This window comes from Penicillium expansum (genome assembly GCF_000769745.1).
Source record: "Penicillium expansum strain MD-8 chromosome Unknown contig261, whole genome shotgun sequence".
In the NCBI taxonomy this organism is placed as follows: Eukaryota; Fungi; Ascomycota; class Eurotiomycetes; order Eurotiales; family Aspergillaceae; genus Penicillium; species Penicillium expansum.
This window is the reverse complement of record NW_015971315.1, coordinates 133,662-149,384: the sequence shown is the minus strand read 5'-3', so window position 1 is coordinate 149,384 and position 15,723 is coordinate 133,662. Positions and strand designations below refer to the sequence as shown.

Here is a 15,723-nt window from a genome sequence, read left to right as displayed (position 1 = left end):
GACAAAGGCCCGAAAGCCAGAAAGAATCTCGAACGGGAAAAGAGAGAGGATAGGATGTAAGCAACATCGGTGCATCAAAAGTACTTGGTCTAGAATGAATTTGACGAAACTAGGTCCTAATCATATGATAAGATAGTCGTTCTCTTGATTTGACGTAGTATTACGCGCCTAGATGCGTTAGCCACGATAATTATACAAAAGGATTTGAAAAAAAAAAAAAAACGTACAAACCACACCCAAGGAATATTGCGGCTATCATACTTTTCTTGATCTTCTCGAGCATCCCAGACAGATTTGAGTAGAGCTCTTGTCAAGTCATTACCAACTCCGGCCATCGACTTGATATGGTCTAATCGCAGCAAAACGTAGTGGCGTGCATGTCGGGATAGTGCGTCGGTTCCAGCCATGAAAAGTGGCATGACTAGCAATTCAATCAGGTAGCAGTCGGCAGGAATCTCAGCCACAGAATCTAATATCGCCGTAACCGAGCTCTGGATTATGGCTGCTTCTGCCGGTTGGTACATGTCTATCAATCGGGATGTATATAGTATGCATGCGTGTCGAAAAGCTTCGGCAACTGCCATCCATCGCTGGTCGTCATTTGGGTATTTTCCATCATTTACATCCCATGAGTGAAGCTTAAATCGAGCATCCTCTAGCAGCTGCTTATATTCAGAGTCAACGAGCTCTCCCAAGGAATGTGATTTTGCGTGTTCCAAAATATCTCCCATAAGCAAAAACAATTTGCGTGGGCATCCATTGACCTGCTCAAATTTGATATCACTCAAAGAGGATATAGTTTCGCGCAGCTCTTTAGAAAATGAAAGACGACTCGGGTTTGCAAATGATCTAACGATATCCAGCCTGGGAGAATACATTAGTATTTCGGCTTGTCAACTCACACTCTCTACATACCATGCCAGATTGCCTAAAAAGAACACTGCGCGTTTTTCATTCTGCGTCAATGTGTCATACAACCGCAGTTGATTGCAAATTGACACTGCTCCGGTAATATGCACACCATGGCTTGATATTCCCGATTCATGAATCTGGTTTAGATTTTAGCCCATCGTTATACGTTTCAGGCCAGTGAGCCCAAGAACATCAACCATGCACTCACGTCCTGAAGGAGAAGGATTTGAATAGTTGCAAACAGTGCGTCTCGCTCATTTTCGTGAATAGTCCCTGAAATGCCAGCTTCAATGGTGTCAGCCAGGGACCGAATAGCCCTCAATCGGTATACAACTGCTAGGGTATCCCGCAGATAACTATCTTCTTTCGCCGTTCCCAGATGAAATGCCGTGATGCCCAACAGAGCATACAATAATCCAACCTGCTCGTACGCTAATGGCAGAATAAACTTCCGATATGGATTATTTGCATCATTTACTGTCAGCGCAATTTGATGAGGGCATATCTCGCGATCGTCTATGCATTCAACGTTTTAGTGTTCTTGTCCCACGACGGATGAGCGCGAATTCTCATGTTTCAAAACATACAGTGTATGAGAAGCATCTCTGTTCGATCGAGCATCAATGTATCATCAAGCTCTACGGCTCTATGATCCAGTGGGGGCCAGGCCTCAGAAATATCCGGTGATGAAGCCTGGCTCATTGCAGGATCCGACAAACCAATACCGAATGGAGGCTCCTGGTTATCCACTAAGGTATTTTCATTTGGTGGAAAATGCTTAGATCTCTCCATAGTCTCTGTCACCTCCTGCACTTGATGCTGTGGCGTAGAGGAAATCGTCGATGTCGGAGCTGTTTGATTTTTCCATTTTCCTCTGGCAGCTAGACCACAAAAGCGGAACTTATCAGGGTATCCTTTGCATTCAAGGCCCTTTGAAGCACATCTTTTACAGACAGGCCTAGTACGGTCGCACTTGCGGCACTTTTCTCGACAAGTCGCACAAGCTGGGCCTGCAAATGGATTGATATTAGAGGGGGCCTTTGCACAGAACAAGTTTCCACAAACCTCGGTTAGACATGGTTCGATTCTCTTTCTGATTACAAATATAGGGGTTATATCAACCCTCTGGAGATTTGAAGTCGAAAAGAAGGAATTGCTGCGGGGTAAGGGATAGAAAGGGTTGCCTATCGCGTGGAGAAAGGCTAATTTTCAATTTTGGTCAAGGGAACTGTTGAAACTATCAGATAGGAAACTGAACCGATATAGCCTCCTCTAAGCCATAAGTAGACTCCATTGTTTTTGTTGGGAAAGATAACACGTAGGAAATCCCACAGGAACAGTAATATTTTGCCACTGCTGCTCCTAGACTTTAGTCCCTCCTGTTGATAGATTGTTTCTCTACACATCTACAGAGATTTTCCAGAGCCTCCTTTCAAGTAGTCTTCTTGATCTCTCCGTCCTCAACTTGCTTTGCCCATTGAATACAATACTTTTATTTATTGAGGGTTTGCAAATTGAGGAAAGAAAATAGTATCTTCTATGATGTTTTTGGGGCAACCCTGAATCACTCCAAACAAAGAAAGAAAGAAAATTCAGAACAGACAGCTATTTACGTTATTTACAAATTGCACATCCCACATTCTTCCGGGGCGACCGACTGGTGCTCAACCAAAGAGGAACGATTCTGGGTTTGGTCGGATCTGGGGACATCATTAGATGGGTTGAGCTCAAAAAAGCTAGTGGGCTTCAAAGAGACATTCATTGTCTCAACTGGCATCACAGGGAAATCTTTTTTTTGTCAGTAGAGCTTCAAATTATACAGATCTCGGATGCCTTACCTTCCGGTCGAGTTACATGGGTGACACCAAATGAGTGCCAGAGAACAATGTCTTCGTTATCCACAGAATCTTTGCGGTTCGCCCAAACTGCCAGACCGCTATCTTGTCGGCTTTGGTTAGTGAACTCTCCAGCTGCCCATAGCTCCTCTTCTCGATACTTCGTGACCCATATTGGCTTGGTTGAAAAGTGGCCGCGCTTATAGTTGAAGGTGTGCGACCCCACCATGAGCATTTGGCTAGGTGATGCGTGTAATTTGTATCGAACGGGCTTGCCAGAGACAGCATTGATGTGCTGGGTGTTGAAAATTCGATAGGTCCGTGACTTGGTGAGGTCCAGATCATATGCTCCAGATTTGGTGACTGGGGTAGTCTGTACTCGGAAAGCACACCCAAATGGATCCAGCTCCGGCTCATCACGAACAGGCAGCATATCATCATAGGCGACTGTGTTTTTATTTCCATCCAAAGCCGGATGAATTCGAAGACAGAACAGATGTTGGTGGTTTACCGCAAGCACGCCTGGTGCAACCACAGTTCCCCATGGAGAGTGTATGCCCTCGCGGATAGGCATCGTGGAGACAATTCCCGTGGCCTTGACTTCCACGTGGAGATTTGCCGCTTGGTCCAACACAAAGGCCAGAATATATTCATAGTTCATGACAGTTGCAGTGCATTGAATGACCAGCTGGCGATTCCGAACCATGGATGCCTGGTTATTACGGAAATTGGTGTGCTTCCAACCGATGCCATTATCTACTTCATGCATGCAGATAACATTCTTCATGACGACTGGCTCCCCATTTCCAGAGGTCCTGACACCATCAAAGTATGCAATGTGGCCCAAGCAGTCGCATCCCAGCGTCAATGTGTTTGAGGTAATGCCAAAGCCAGAGTCGCCGAGATCGAAGGCTTGTTTGCGGTGGTAAGGCGACCGTGGGTCGCCGTATGGAACAGTCATTTCACTCATTGAAACACGATGAAACAAGGAACGACCATCATAGTGTACATTGTTCAAAACAGGTCCTTCGCGAACCGTCCAGCCCAGGTGGAATGACCATTTCTGCCAAGTAATTTTACGGCCGTCGATGTTGAAGGACGGACCAGAAGGCTGCACAACATGAAGAGGCTTGAGATCTTTTCGGAAATATTCATTTCCCAAGAGTGTCTTGCTGTATTCCACCGCCTTGACGGGATTCCACGGCTGAGTGTCAACTTCAAGCTCGGGGCCAACCCCCAATGGCAGCTTTTGGATTTCCAACAGCTCCCATGTATCCACATCGAAGATCGGCGCGAAAGGGGCAGGCAGAGAATAATGATTAGCCTCAGGATCGTCGTTGAGAACAATGTACATGTAGCATTGGTACAATCTTCTTCGCTCATTTGCGTTGTCGGTGCCGAAGGTCCATGGATCATTGGTGACAAATGCACTGTTTTATTCCAAAACGAATTAGATATATGGATTCTTTTTTTTTCGGCCCTTGGAGTTATAAATAAGACACTTACCCTTTTGGGAGCTTGAGCTTTTTGATTTCCGCCTGAACTGCCGGATGTTCATTGCACATCCGGTAGACACGGTCGATTTCGTCGATGTCTGCAGGGCCTTGGATTTCGGGACACTCAATGTCCGACTCAACTTTTCCATTGGTAATGTCGATCTTAGCTTTACGCATGGTACTATTGCCAGTCTTGACATAGTATGCATAGACCTTGCGAGATGGGGGCTTCACCGTCGCTGTTTTATCATGAAGATAAGCCAGCAGGGACGCTTTTGGTGCCTCCAAAAGATCGATGACCTTGAATCGGATTGGAACGGCGACATGGTAATCCTTCAGCAGCTGGCTAGCCTTGCTGTGCTCCGTTGGAGATAAAGGGTCGAGTGGGTGAAACATAGTCACAAAAGAAGCGTCTCAAAAAGTGTAAAGAACGGATTCAGATTGTATATTCTCTGATCTGGTGATAGAACTTTAGAGAACTGGCATGGCTTTACTTTATGTACTTATACCTAAGTCTCATTCCGTTCGGTCGCATAGAAACATGTTGCTGGTTGCAATTATTGCCCAACTAGGAAGAACTTGCGCGGCTGCAAATAAAATAGTTACCTATCTAAAGGCCGTAATGCGATTCGATTCGATTATCGTGATTGTGTGACAAAGAGTATGCCCCAATAGGCAAATCGCCCAATTCCGTAAGGTTTAGACGGTTCGGTAGCACACTATGCAGATTTGGGTCATCTCGGCAATACCTCCACTTCAAAGATAGTGATCAGTGGGGATTTAGGCTTGTCTGCGATAAACGAGCTCCGTATTGAGTTCAGACTTCAAGAAACCCCAGTCTTTACGGGGCCCGTCAAAGGTTTGCTTGCCTAAACACATCTGACAGAAATCGGGCCGTATGACCATTCACGGGTGGCCACCCGTACATGAAATACGTCAACTAAAATGACAAGACTAACAATTTTAACATATATGCTGACAAATTGTAATATGCATCCATGGATGTATGGTATCCTCCATATCACTTTCATTTAATCTTTAGGGGTAGAATACCCTGCAAAATCCGTGTATTCAATCTGACACTACTAGTAGTCTATCGCCCACTCGAAAATAGAACTATAACCTTATAAATAACGACTCCCACCCCAACGAGTATCGCATCATTTGAAGTATCCATTCTCCAGCTACCAATTTCTATCTTCATAAATCATCATCACCACGATGGCCCAAGTCAACACGTGGGCTGTAAGCCTGCCCCAACTGGCCAAAATGATCGACCACTCCCTCCTCCACCCAACAATGACAGACGAGGACATTACCGCCGGTCTCAAAATTGCCAAGGAGTACAATGTCGCCACAGCTTGTATAAAGCCCTACCATATTCCACAAGCCAAACAAGAACTCCAAGGTACAGACGTCAAGATCTGCGCTGTTATCGGCTTCCCACACGGAAATAGCACCACAGAAATCAAGGTGCAGGAAGCCACCGCTGCAGCTCAAGCCGGGAGCCATGAGATTGACATGGTCGTCAACATTGGCAAAGTCCTGGGTGGTGACTGGGAATATGTCTCCCAGGAGATCGAACAAATCAACACTGCAGTCGTGCAACAAGGTGCTATTCTCAAGGTCATTTTCGAAAACGATTACCTCCAACCTGAGCATATTGTGCATCTCTGCAAGATCTGCACCAAGTTGAATGTTGCTTTTGTCAAGACTTCAACCGGCTACGGCTTCGTCAAGCAAGCTGATGAGTCTTACAACTACAAGGGAGCGACTGTGAACCATCTCAAGCTGATGCGTCAACATTCCGGCCTTGATGTCCAAATTAAAGCTGCTGGGGGTGTGAGGACTCTTGATGATTTACTTCATGTTATGAGTCTTGGCGTGACTCGAATTGGGGCTACTGCCACTGTTGCCATCATGGTGGACGCAAAGAACCGGGGGATCGGTATGGATCAAGTTGAAGTTGAATTCAAGCCAATGAAGGAGGATGGTGAAAATGGTGGATATTGAGCCTTTTACTTAGCCACCTTCCCGAAAACTGCGACAAAGAACCATGGAGAGTCAATGGTTTCATGTATGTCTTTCTCTGCCTTGTTTTTGGTTTTCTAGTATGTCTCTGCCTATAGTACAAATTCAAAAATGGAAATCCAACTAGCAACTCAAATTTTATCTGTTCGTACCCCACCAGATATTAAGTTGTTACTAAATAGAAAATTTTGAGAATTGGGTATCTTTGAAAAAGCAAATCCATACAAAAGGTACATAGCGCATTTTAGTATGTTCGATCAATTCGGTCGTTCCCATGGGGGATTCTAGTGCTCAAGCCAAAGGCCCATGTTACTATCAACTTGTATTAGTGGCTTGGGTTGGTTCAGGCTGGGATGGATATACCACTCGGAACTTTTACTACTGTTTGTTATCTCTCAGATGCCACAGGCTCGCCATCCCATAGTTACTGACTATATAGTCAGTCATCTTTCCTAGTTTGTACAGTAACTCTACAACAATTTACATATTGTACACCATCGTCTACCATCGTAGACATCAACAACTACGAATGGAGATGAGTATCGGAGTGCTGCGAAGTGATGGAGTCTATGGGATTGATTATGGGTAGGACATTGCGCTCGCGCCACATAATTAATGTATTTCTAACAGGGTGGATGTTTTTTTTTTACTTTAATAGACCCTTTTTTTGCGAAGGACAGCGGAGTCGCTTACCTTTCCAGCCACATATAGTAGTTAAGAATCCCAAAGTCGGATATACGGAGAGATAAGAGTCTACAGGCTGCTCTCTATTTTGCGATTTGATTCTTTATGCATCCGAGTCAAAGAACAGGGAGATAAAAGCAACGAAGTCAAGTGCAACCTCGCTCAACCCCAGCATTTATTCCAGGTGGGGTATTACAAGGCGGAACGTCCTAAATAGGCAGTTCGGGCCACTGCTTTCCTTATCCCAACCTTCTTCCGATATATCGTCACCTATCAGCCAATAGAGCAGATTTTCAGTTGAGCTAATCTTGATTGGGTATGTCTGCCAGTTCTTCCGTTTTCTTCTTAACACTACGCAGAAGCTGGCTCCATTTGGCACCAGCTAATGGTAATAGATTTCGTCATCCATTCCTTACGGAGAAAAGGATTGGATTGGCTCCTAGTAGATTTGATATGCTCCATCCCATGATATAATATCAGGACATAGTATGAGTTATGGGTATTTAGATCTCCCCCGCCCCATGAAAACCCAATCACTTTTCAGCGAATTTATTACATCTCGGCCCTTCTATCATTATTCTATCCTCTAAAACTAGTGAAGATGTCTGATTTTAGTGGCATTGATCTTACTGGAAAGACTGCTCTAGTCACTGGCTCCTCCCGGTTCGTTCTTGGCTGAAAATATAGTTGATGCTCTGCAGGTCTAATCAATAATGTAACAGTGGTATCGGGGCAGGGATTGCAGTCCTTCTTGGTAAACGAGGTGCTAATGTTGTGGTAAACTATGTTTCCGAAGGGAGCAAGTCAAAGGCAGAGCAGGTTGCTGCCGATATTCAGGCCGTTGGCTCGAAAGCATCCGTTTGCCAAGCATCCGTCAGTACCATGGAGGACATTCCCAAATTGATCGAAGCTGCTGTGGCATTGAGTCCAAACAACAAAATCGATATTTTGGTTCATAAGTTAATCATTCTTTCCATGGAGCGATGCCGCCTGCTGACCACTATGATACAGTGCGGCACAAGGTCTCGAAGCCGATATTGAAGACATCACCTTGGAATTTTACAATCAGCACTTCGATTGCAATGTACGGGGACCTCTCTTCCTGACACAGGCATCGCTGCCACATATGGGCAGTGGTGGTAGAATTGTATTGATCTCTTCGGCTGCTGCTCGAATGGCTGTTCCACAGCAAACTGTTTATGCAGCGACGAAGGCCGCGAACGAATCATTCTGTCGCGTTTGGGCAAAAGAGCTTGGCCAGAAGTATGGCGTGACCGTCAATTGTATCAATCCAGGCCCTATTGCTACTGGTAAGCGCTCCTGCAAAGCCTTTTATATCGCTCTTCTAACAAGGAAATTTTGCGAAGATCAATGGTTCCAGAGTGATGAGAAATTTTTGCGAGAGATGGAGCCACTGATCAATTCAACCCCAGCTGCCGCTCGAGTTGGTGAAGTGGATGACGTTGCCCCTCTGGTTGCATTCCTATGCTCAGACGATGCTAGATGGACTACTGGATCCGTTTTATCGGCTAATGGAGGCTTGTGTCTCTTCTGAGCTACAGGGCCTTGAGCTAGAGAAGAAATAGTCTCACCCTGGATGCATGAGAGAGGAAAGACCAGAAGCATTTTTATAGTACGTGGTGCCCTGCAAGCCAGTTGCGCTAGCACTCATACCTCCTGTCGTCTTAGTGGGAGTTTGCAATCCGCAATTATTTAAGGATACTATCAGAAATCTAGAATACATGGATTGTACAGGGTGCTTAGCCAGAACATCATATCACCGTGGAGATCGGAATACTAGATAAAGCAGAAGGTTAGCTCAGGCCGGGCTAATGTAGAAGCCATAGCAACACCGGCAGATAGGCTCATAAGTAAGCTTCTGCACGACCCATTTTGGGTCGAAAGTCTCGGCCCAAAACCCAACCTAGTCTAGGCCTTGGTAAATGCTAAAGCACCTAGGCAATTTTAGTGCTAAAATATGATTCTACGAGGTGCTACGGGACTAAGCCAATTTTAGTACTATTATATAGTACTATGCCAGTATGATACCAAGAGCAAAAACCACCAACACTCTAGTTGTTGAACTGATAAATACTCCTATTTGGCGATTTACTATATAGAAGGGTTTAATAGATACAAAACAACAATGTTTATTAATGATGATCTGTTACAGCAAAAGAGAAAGAAGGGACAAAGAGAAGACAAACTGTCAAGTCCAAGCAAGCTAAGGAGGGACACAAGCCGAAATTTGGATAGGCACAACATTCATTCAATATTGAAAAAGAAAATGGAAGCCGGAAGCTACACTATATCCATCGCCCCCCTCCTTCTCAATGGAAGACTCAAAATAAGCAATTACCTCATCTCAGCTTCACATTTGAGAATTGAGAAGATCCATATCAATATGTGGTCCTTCAAAGTGCCATCTCCCCGTAAATAGCCAGAAAAAGTTAATGATAACAAATACACCCACCAAGATAACAGGGGTGTAGTTCATGGATTCCAGGGTAACAGGAAGATTCGGCGGCATGCAGATCAACACTCCAAGAAGAATAATCCATACAACTGAAAAAACATTACAAAAATATCCCACACGACCACAGTCCAAATATCGCTTAGGAAGGGACTGTCGACCGCGGTATAGTAAAATGCCTTGGGGCACCGTGTAGGTAATATTCAGGAATAAAACAGCCGAAGTGACGATTGAGTTGAAAGCGGTCGTTGAAGCAAGATAAAGAAGCCCATATAGGCAGGTGAAAATAAAGGCAGCCAATGTCGTACGGACTGGAAAATTCAGTTGCGGATGAACCTGAGAAAAGTATTTCGAGAATGGCATTCCGTTCTTGAACTTATAGTTAGTCTCCATCATACCATGATCACGCATAATCAGTATATCGACACTCACATCGCGAGCAAAAGCCCAAGCAATCCTACCAGAACTTACCCATTGTGAAGGTAAGCTCACTATCTCTTTGTCAGTCTGATATTCCCTAGTCTATAGATCTGGGCTGACTCACTAGTATAGACCACAAGTAAAAGGATAAATAATCCTAGGGTGACCTTTCGACTGCCGGTTCTGTGTCACAAATTATCAGTAACCCTCACTTGAAACGGAAGTTATATTAATTACACTTGATAAACCAGCTCAAGGCTAGGCAGGGGTGCCGTCCGTACTGCCTCAAGGTCGACCATGAAGAACATTAGGACAATGAACAAAGACAAGCTTGTGACTAGCCCGATGACAAGGGTCATTATCATGACTTGCGGCACACGTCTTGCTGGCTTTTGTATCTCCTCGCAAATATGAATGACTGTATCTATGAGTTCACAAATCTTTCTTGACAGTATCTATTCTGGGAAAGGAGTTACTCACCACCGTCCGTACCTCCAAAGGCATACATGGCATTGCTAATGGACAGCATCCAGGCTGTTCCATCATTCCAGCCGCTGTTGCCCAATCCAGACTGTACCAAGAAAGAGCCCGGCTGCTGCTCCGTATGCATCGCGATGGACACAATAAAGAATATCAGGTATCCCGCTAGACTGAGAAAAAGTGTGATTTGGGTCATAATGGCAACTTTGGAAGCAAAAAACACCGGAAGTACTAAAAGACGTCAGTTCCCCGAGGGGCTTAAAGGGGATTCTGAGCTTCTTTGAGCCACATACAGCTAACAAAAGACACCCCGACATAAGTCAAGTATGTTTGCCACTGATTTGCGACATAACTCGGATTCCAAAAGTTCACGATACCATTGATCACGAGGGCTGAAAGGGAGATTCCTGAGCAACTGAGGGATTTTTAGTCAGATACAGTGTTAAAGGGCTCCTTTCACAAACGTAACAATCCACCAGGCAAATATTGAAAGCCATCCAACAATATAAGCGCTATATTTCTTCGTGCGTGGAGGGCTCAAGATGTAACAGAAATGGTATTGTCATCCGCTAGACTAATTGCTGGTTAGAGGTTTCTGCCGTTTTTCTTTGATTCATGACAAACGCACCGGAAAAGCAGACCCTAGTTCACCCAGTCCAACAGTGACGATTCCCTGGGCAAAGAAAGCGACAATCAAGCTGAATATGCAAGTCTGGGCTCCACCGTATGTGAGGTTCTGACCAAAGCAGCTCTGTTAAAACCAGGCATCGTGTTAGTATATGCCTCTTGCAGTGTCAGATTTCATGCTTTACCAAATAGCCAACCCACGAGTTGGTAATTGAGAATCCAAGTCCTAGTGCAGATACCCAGTTGAATTGACGAGGCATTATGGCATCATGACCATTAGCTCGAAGGACTGCATCGTCATCATCAAATTTCAAGATGTCGCTCTGTACACCTAGCTGGATGCTTTGGCTGTCACTTTGTATTGGTTCATCTTTTGTGAGCTTGGTTTCTGTTTGAGACATGATGGATTGCGTTTTGATAGAGGTATTCGAGCTCTGGGTTTGCAGAGTATTCTAATAGTTTGAAAAGCAAGAGGCCGACTTTTTGTTTTTCTCTTAAATGAGGCCCCCAACTATCATGATAAATTATATGCAGGGCTAAGAGACTGACAAACATACTAAAATTGCGATACCGGCCCGCGATCCCTTGCTTAATTGGCCAACCCCGCATTGTCTTAGCCCAGATAAGGAATTTTGAAATCTGTTGGTTTGTTCAGCTCTAGGCCTGATAATAAAAGCTTCATTCGCTTGCCTCCACAATCTACCTCGTTATCAAGGGCGGGGAGGGGGTTCCGTATGAGGAGAAGTGGAGATGAGACAGTTGGGGATACTGCTAGTTTCGTCGAGGACTAGGTTTGATGAAGAAATAGGCTTAGAGTTTTACCATATTGGGCAGTTCGGCCAACAGAACCTTAGTTCCAGCTGAGTTGGCTGGGGTGGGTAAAGCGGATCCGGATAACTGAGATGAAGGCTCATCTTAATAGGTAATTATAGCAACTCGGACCTACCCCGAAATTCTACCCCTGGCATTACACAATCATCGTACAGCTGACTTTCATAATACCACACCAGTAAGGATCTAGGCCTAGTGTATAACAAGTTAATACAGACAATTACATTTACTCCTTTTGGAATGATATGCACGATCTAATATCGATTCGATACTCTCCCGTCTCCTTGTTTGGCAACAAGGGGAACTTCAAAAGGAGGATATTTGGGGAAAGCCTATGTACAAAAGTTCTTGGCGTAGGTATATAATTTCTATATCTTCATGCTGAAAATGAGCCAGGTTAAAAAACAGAGGTTCGAGACATCCCTGTTCCTCTCCCCAGAAAGTGATCTTTTCTCTGCTGAACATCATGAATTTTATTTCTCCACTTCTCTGTGGGAATCTCCAGATTCCGCAACCACCTGGGACCAAGTGGATAAGGAAACCTGATACATCACTCGCCTCAGAAGAATTCTCATCTGGAAAAAGCTACCAAGACAACGAATCTTTGTACGGAAACCGTGGAACAAGCCAAGTTTCCTTGCCATTCAGTACAGAGAAAAGGACGAGGGATGGTATGTATGCTACAAGTGAGAATTTGTTGATTTTACGGCATTTAAGTGACATTTGGGACAGAGAAAATGAATTTCATCAATCCAGAGAGCGAAAACCGAGAGTGCGGTCCTCGATCAGCTTATCAAGCTGCCTTGTTTTGGTGTTCTCGAATTTTGGGGTACATGTGTTGGATACGGGCAAGAGGGAGCAACACCAACCCGGGAGCTTAATAAGTTGGCAATTGATTCTAATGCGTTGCAAGACTAGGTCTTATTGAAAAGGGTAAGACACCAGCTTAGTGATAAATCAACTTATATAACAATGGGATTATTAGGCCAATTTATTGTTATACAAGTATATATACACATTGAAAGGTAAAGGCAGTGAGATTTCATCTCAGCATTTAGTTCAAAAAGGACTGAGTAAGAGTCTTTCGCTCTAACGTGGCCGAAGCTTTCTCTCGTTTATTTCTTTTCACCTAGAGCATACATTGGAAGTAGGGTCACAATAATACACCCGCTCATAAAAAAGATGAACTATAAAATTGCTTAAATGGCCCATAAACGCTACTAATTCAACGATCCTTTCGCGTTCCATTTCAACTTATCGCCTAGCCCTCATCTCCATATCCGAAATTGGTGCTCTCAAACTACTGTTCAGCTACATTGCCCGAAGTAGGTGCGAAATTTCACATTGATAATCGTTGCACCTGTCGTAAGAACTCGCTCAATATACAAGTTTAAGCTCTTTTTACTACCTTCAGACTTTCCACCCAAACATGGCAACTGCAGCCACCCCAATGAGGCCTGTCAATGCTCCTCTCACAACCGCCGAATCCATGATTGGCTGGATTTGTGCTCTGAAAGAATAGTACTGGGCAGCCGTAGCAATTCTGGGAGAGGCACGATGCTACGAGTCTCATTCGGAGTGCAGGGGATAAAAACTAATGTGTTCTTGGGAGGGTCGGGCTTCACAATGTGATCACCAATTGTCCGCCAGTTGGATTGAACGGACCATTAGATGCCTTCGAAGTTGCCCGCGACATGAAAAGCACTTTCCCCAGAATTCGATTTGTTCTTATGGTTGGAGTCGCAGGCGGGGTTCCCTCGGAAAAATAAGGAATCCACCTTGGTGATGTCGTTGTCGGCCATAGGTACGATCTAATGATATTCTGATTCTGCAGTTGTTCAACTAAAGGGGTCAACACAGTGGCTGTGCAACTTGGGTGATTCTATTCCCGATTCTCACCCTATCGCTAGCACACTCCCCCTTCTCACTCCCTAGCCGCGCGATAATCACACTGTTTTTCACAATCTACAGCCTACCCTTTCATGCTATATGATGCTTACCCACCATAAGACTAATACATACGACCATAGGGTGTGGAAAACAGGGCTTCCCGTCCGCTCAGCCGTACTTAAGCCACACGCCGGTGAGTTAGTAGTTGGGTGGGTGACCACCAGCGAATCCTCACTGTTGTATGTTTTTCTCTTTTTGCTGTTTTAAATCAGCCGCGTTTGCAATCTTGTGATGTCTTTTTAGGTAGTGTTTTTAGATTTATGTGAAGGCGGTAAAAAAGCATACTTCGTGCAGGCGACTTTTCTATGTATATCCTGTGGCATTAGCTTCTTTCAAATACTTCAGATTATAGATCTTGATCACATAAAGACGTGGTTATGGAAAGACATATGACTTGCGGCTGCATTATTAAAGATTCAATAGAACATATCAAACGTGCCTGTAATATCCTGAACAATTCTACCCTGTAAATTGTATACTCAATCTATGAGTGTCAAAGACATAAGAAAATAAAACCAAACAAGCACTCAGGCCCCGATAATATTGTTGGTGTCTACGATAGTAGATGATGAGGCACAATGTGTAGATTGTGAGTTACGTACAAATTAGGAAAGGATACTGACTATATAGTCAGTAATACCATGGGATGGCGAGCATGTGACATCTAAGAGTAACAAACAAATATAATATTAGTTAACAGTTAATACTGGCAATTCTAATAGTAAGGATGCAGCCCGGGATAAAGGAAGCAGGCCATTTCTCCTACGACTTTCTTGGCGGCGACACCCCGGTCGCCAAAGGTCTATGTGTGTGTTGTACGGAGTACAGATGCGCCAGATGCGCAATATTGACAGTTGGTTACCCCCGGGGCCGTAACACGTCAAACCCACATCCCGAGCAACATTACCCGGTTCACTACAGTGATGAAAGCAGTCACTATATGTACTCACAAGATAAAAATATACACCACTAGGCAATGTCTAATTAATTTTTTTCAACTTCAGAGACCTTCAGGTTAGGGCGGGAAGGATTACAAAAAAAAAAAACAAAAAAAAAAAGAACAAAAAAAGAAAGGAAGGCCCAGCCGTGATTTGAACACGGGAATCTCCGCATTACACTAGTTGGAATGTTAGTATTGATGTTCTTGTGATTTGCTCTTTTTGTTGAGTAACTTACAGTGCGACGCGTTAACCACTGCGCTACTAGGCCTGTTGTGATGAAAAGTTATTATTCTAAGAGATTATGTACTGCAAAAACATTCAAATTGACTGTAACCTTGTATTAAGAGCGTAGAAACAAATTTAAAAGCTCCAAAATTATCTTCCTGTCAAAATTATTTCTGCCATATTATCAAGGTCCAGATGCCCTGGGAAAATTGCGACCGCGACCTAAAATCCAGTACTTACTGCTAAATATGTATATAATTTATATTATATAGAATGTATATGATCATCCACGAGAGTACCTTGGGGTTCTCCGATGTATAAGTAGACACTACTAGCTAGCTTCTTTTTCCACCAAGTAATTAGAACGTGGCCCTATAATTACACTCTAGAGAAATGAATTCTGTAGTGACAGCTGAAGAGCTAAAGAGATGCATTCTTGGTGGATCTTGGTAGTGCCCTTTTTGACCTAGTTGGCCAAACGCACGAGACTGAGCGACGCGGATTGCCCCCTGATTCCTTCTAGGCATCAACTCCCCTTCTCACCACCTCCAGCCATTGCTTTCTGCAGCTTTGATATCCTTCGCCATGACGGAGTGGTACCTATCCCGTTCCAGAGAGTTTGTCGGGTTGTCAGGTTGTTAGGTGAGTTTTTATTTTGTAAGTTTACTAGTTGCTTACAGTAATACTGTAGGAATAGTACTATAGGATTTCAAAGTTTCACTCCTCTAAAATCTCCCTTTTGTAGATAATCTGTTCCCTTTAGGACATCCTTTATGTCGGTTTGCCCTGATGTCAGCTTCATATAGTCACTAAAATAC

The 15,723-nt window shown here is 44.1% G+C and overlaps 4 protein-coding genes across 4 annotated transcripts; 2 read left to right on the top strand and 2 right to left on the bottom strand.

The window, feature by feature from the left end:
• Positions 1-120: 120 nt before the first annotated feature.
• On the bottom strand, positions 121-4,639 carry PEX2_076130 (Copper amine oxidase, N2-terminal; the record flags this gene model as incomplete). The annotated part of the gene is made up of 8 exons (XM_016744883.1): positions 121-168; positions 228-864; positions 916-956; positions 1,121-1,428; positions 1,500-1,793; positions 2,551-2,700; positions 2,751-4,177; positions 4,254-4,639. 8 exons carry the CDS (start codon positions 4,637-4,639, stop codon positions 121-123), a joined length of 3,291 nt encoding a protein of 1,096 aa, XP_016598366.1.
• An 825-nt stretch (positions 4,640-5,464) lies between these two features.
• On the top strand, positions 5,465-6,256 carry PEX2_076120 (2-deoxyribose-5-phosphate aldolase; the record flags this gene model as incomplete). The annotated part of the gene is made up of 1 exon (XM_016744882.1): positions 5,465-6,256. The coding sequence occupies one exon, from the start codon at positions 5,465-5,467 to the stop codon at positions 6,254-6,256; it is 792 nt and encodes a 263-aa protein (XP_016598365.1).
• Positions 6,257-7,559: 1,303 nt separating this feature from the next.
• On the top strand, positions 7,560-8,513 carry PEX2_076110 (Short-chain dehydrogenase/reductase SDR; the record flags this gene model as incomplete). The annotated part of the gene is made up of 3 exons (XM_016744881.1): positions 7,560-7,621; positions 7,681-7,917; positions 7,970-8,513. 3 exons carry the CDS (start codon positions 7,560-7,562, stop codon positions 8,511-8,513), a joined length of 843 nt encoding a protein of 280 aa, XP_016598364.1.
• Positions 8,514-10,323: 1,810 nt separating this feature from the next.
• On the bottom strand, positions 10,324-11,359 carry PEX2_076100 (Amino acid/polyamine transporter I; the record flags this gene model as incomplete). Its single annotated transcript, XM_016744880.1, has 4 exons — positions 10,324-10,562; positions 10,625-10,746; positions 10,973-11,082; positions 11,144-11,359. The coding sequence occupies 4 exons, from the start codon at positions 11,357-11,359 to the stop codon at positions 10,324-10,326; spliced, it is 687 nt and encodes a 228-aa protein (XP_016598363.1).
• Positions 11,360-15,723: the final 4,364 nt, after the last annotated feature.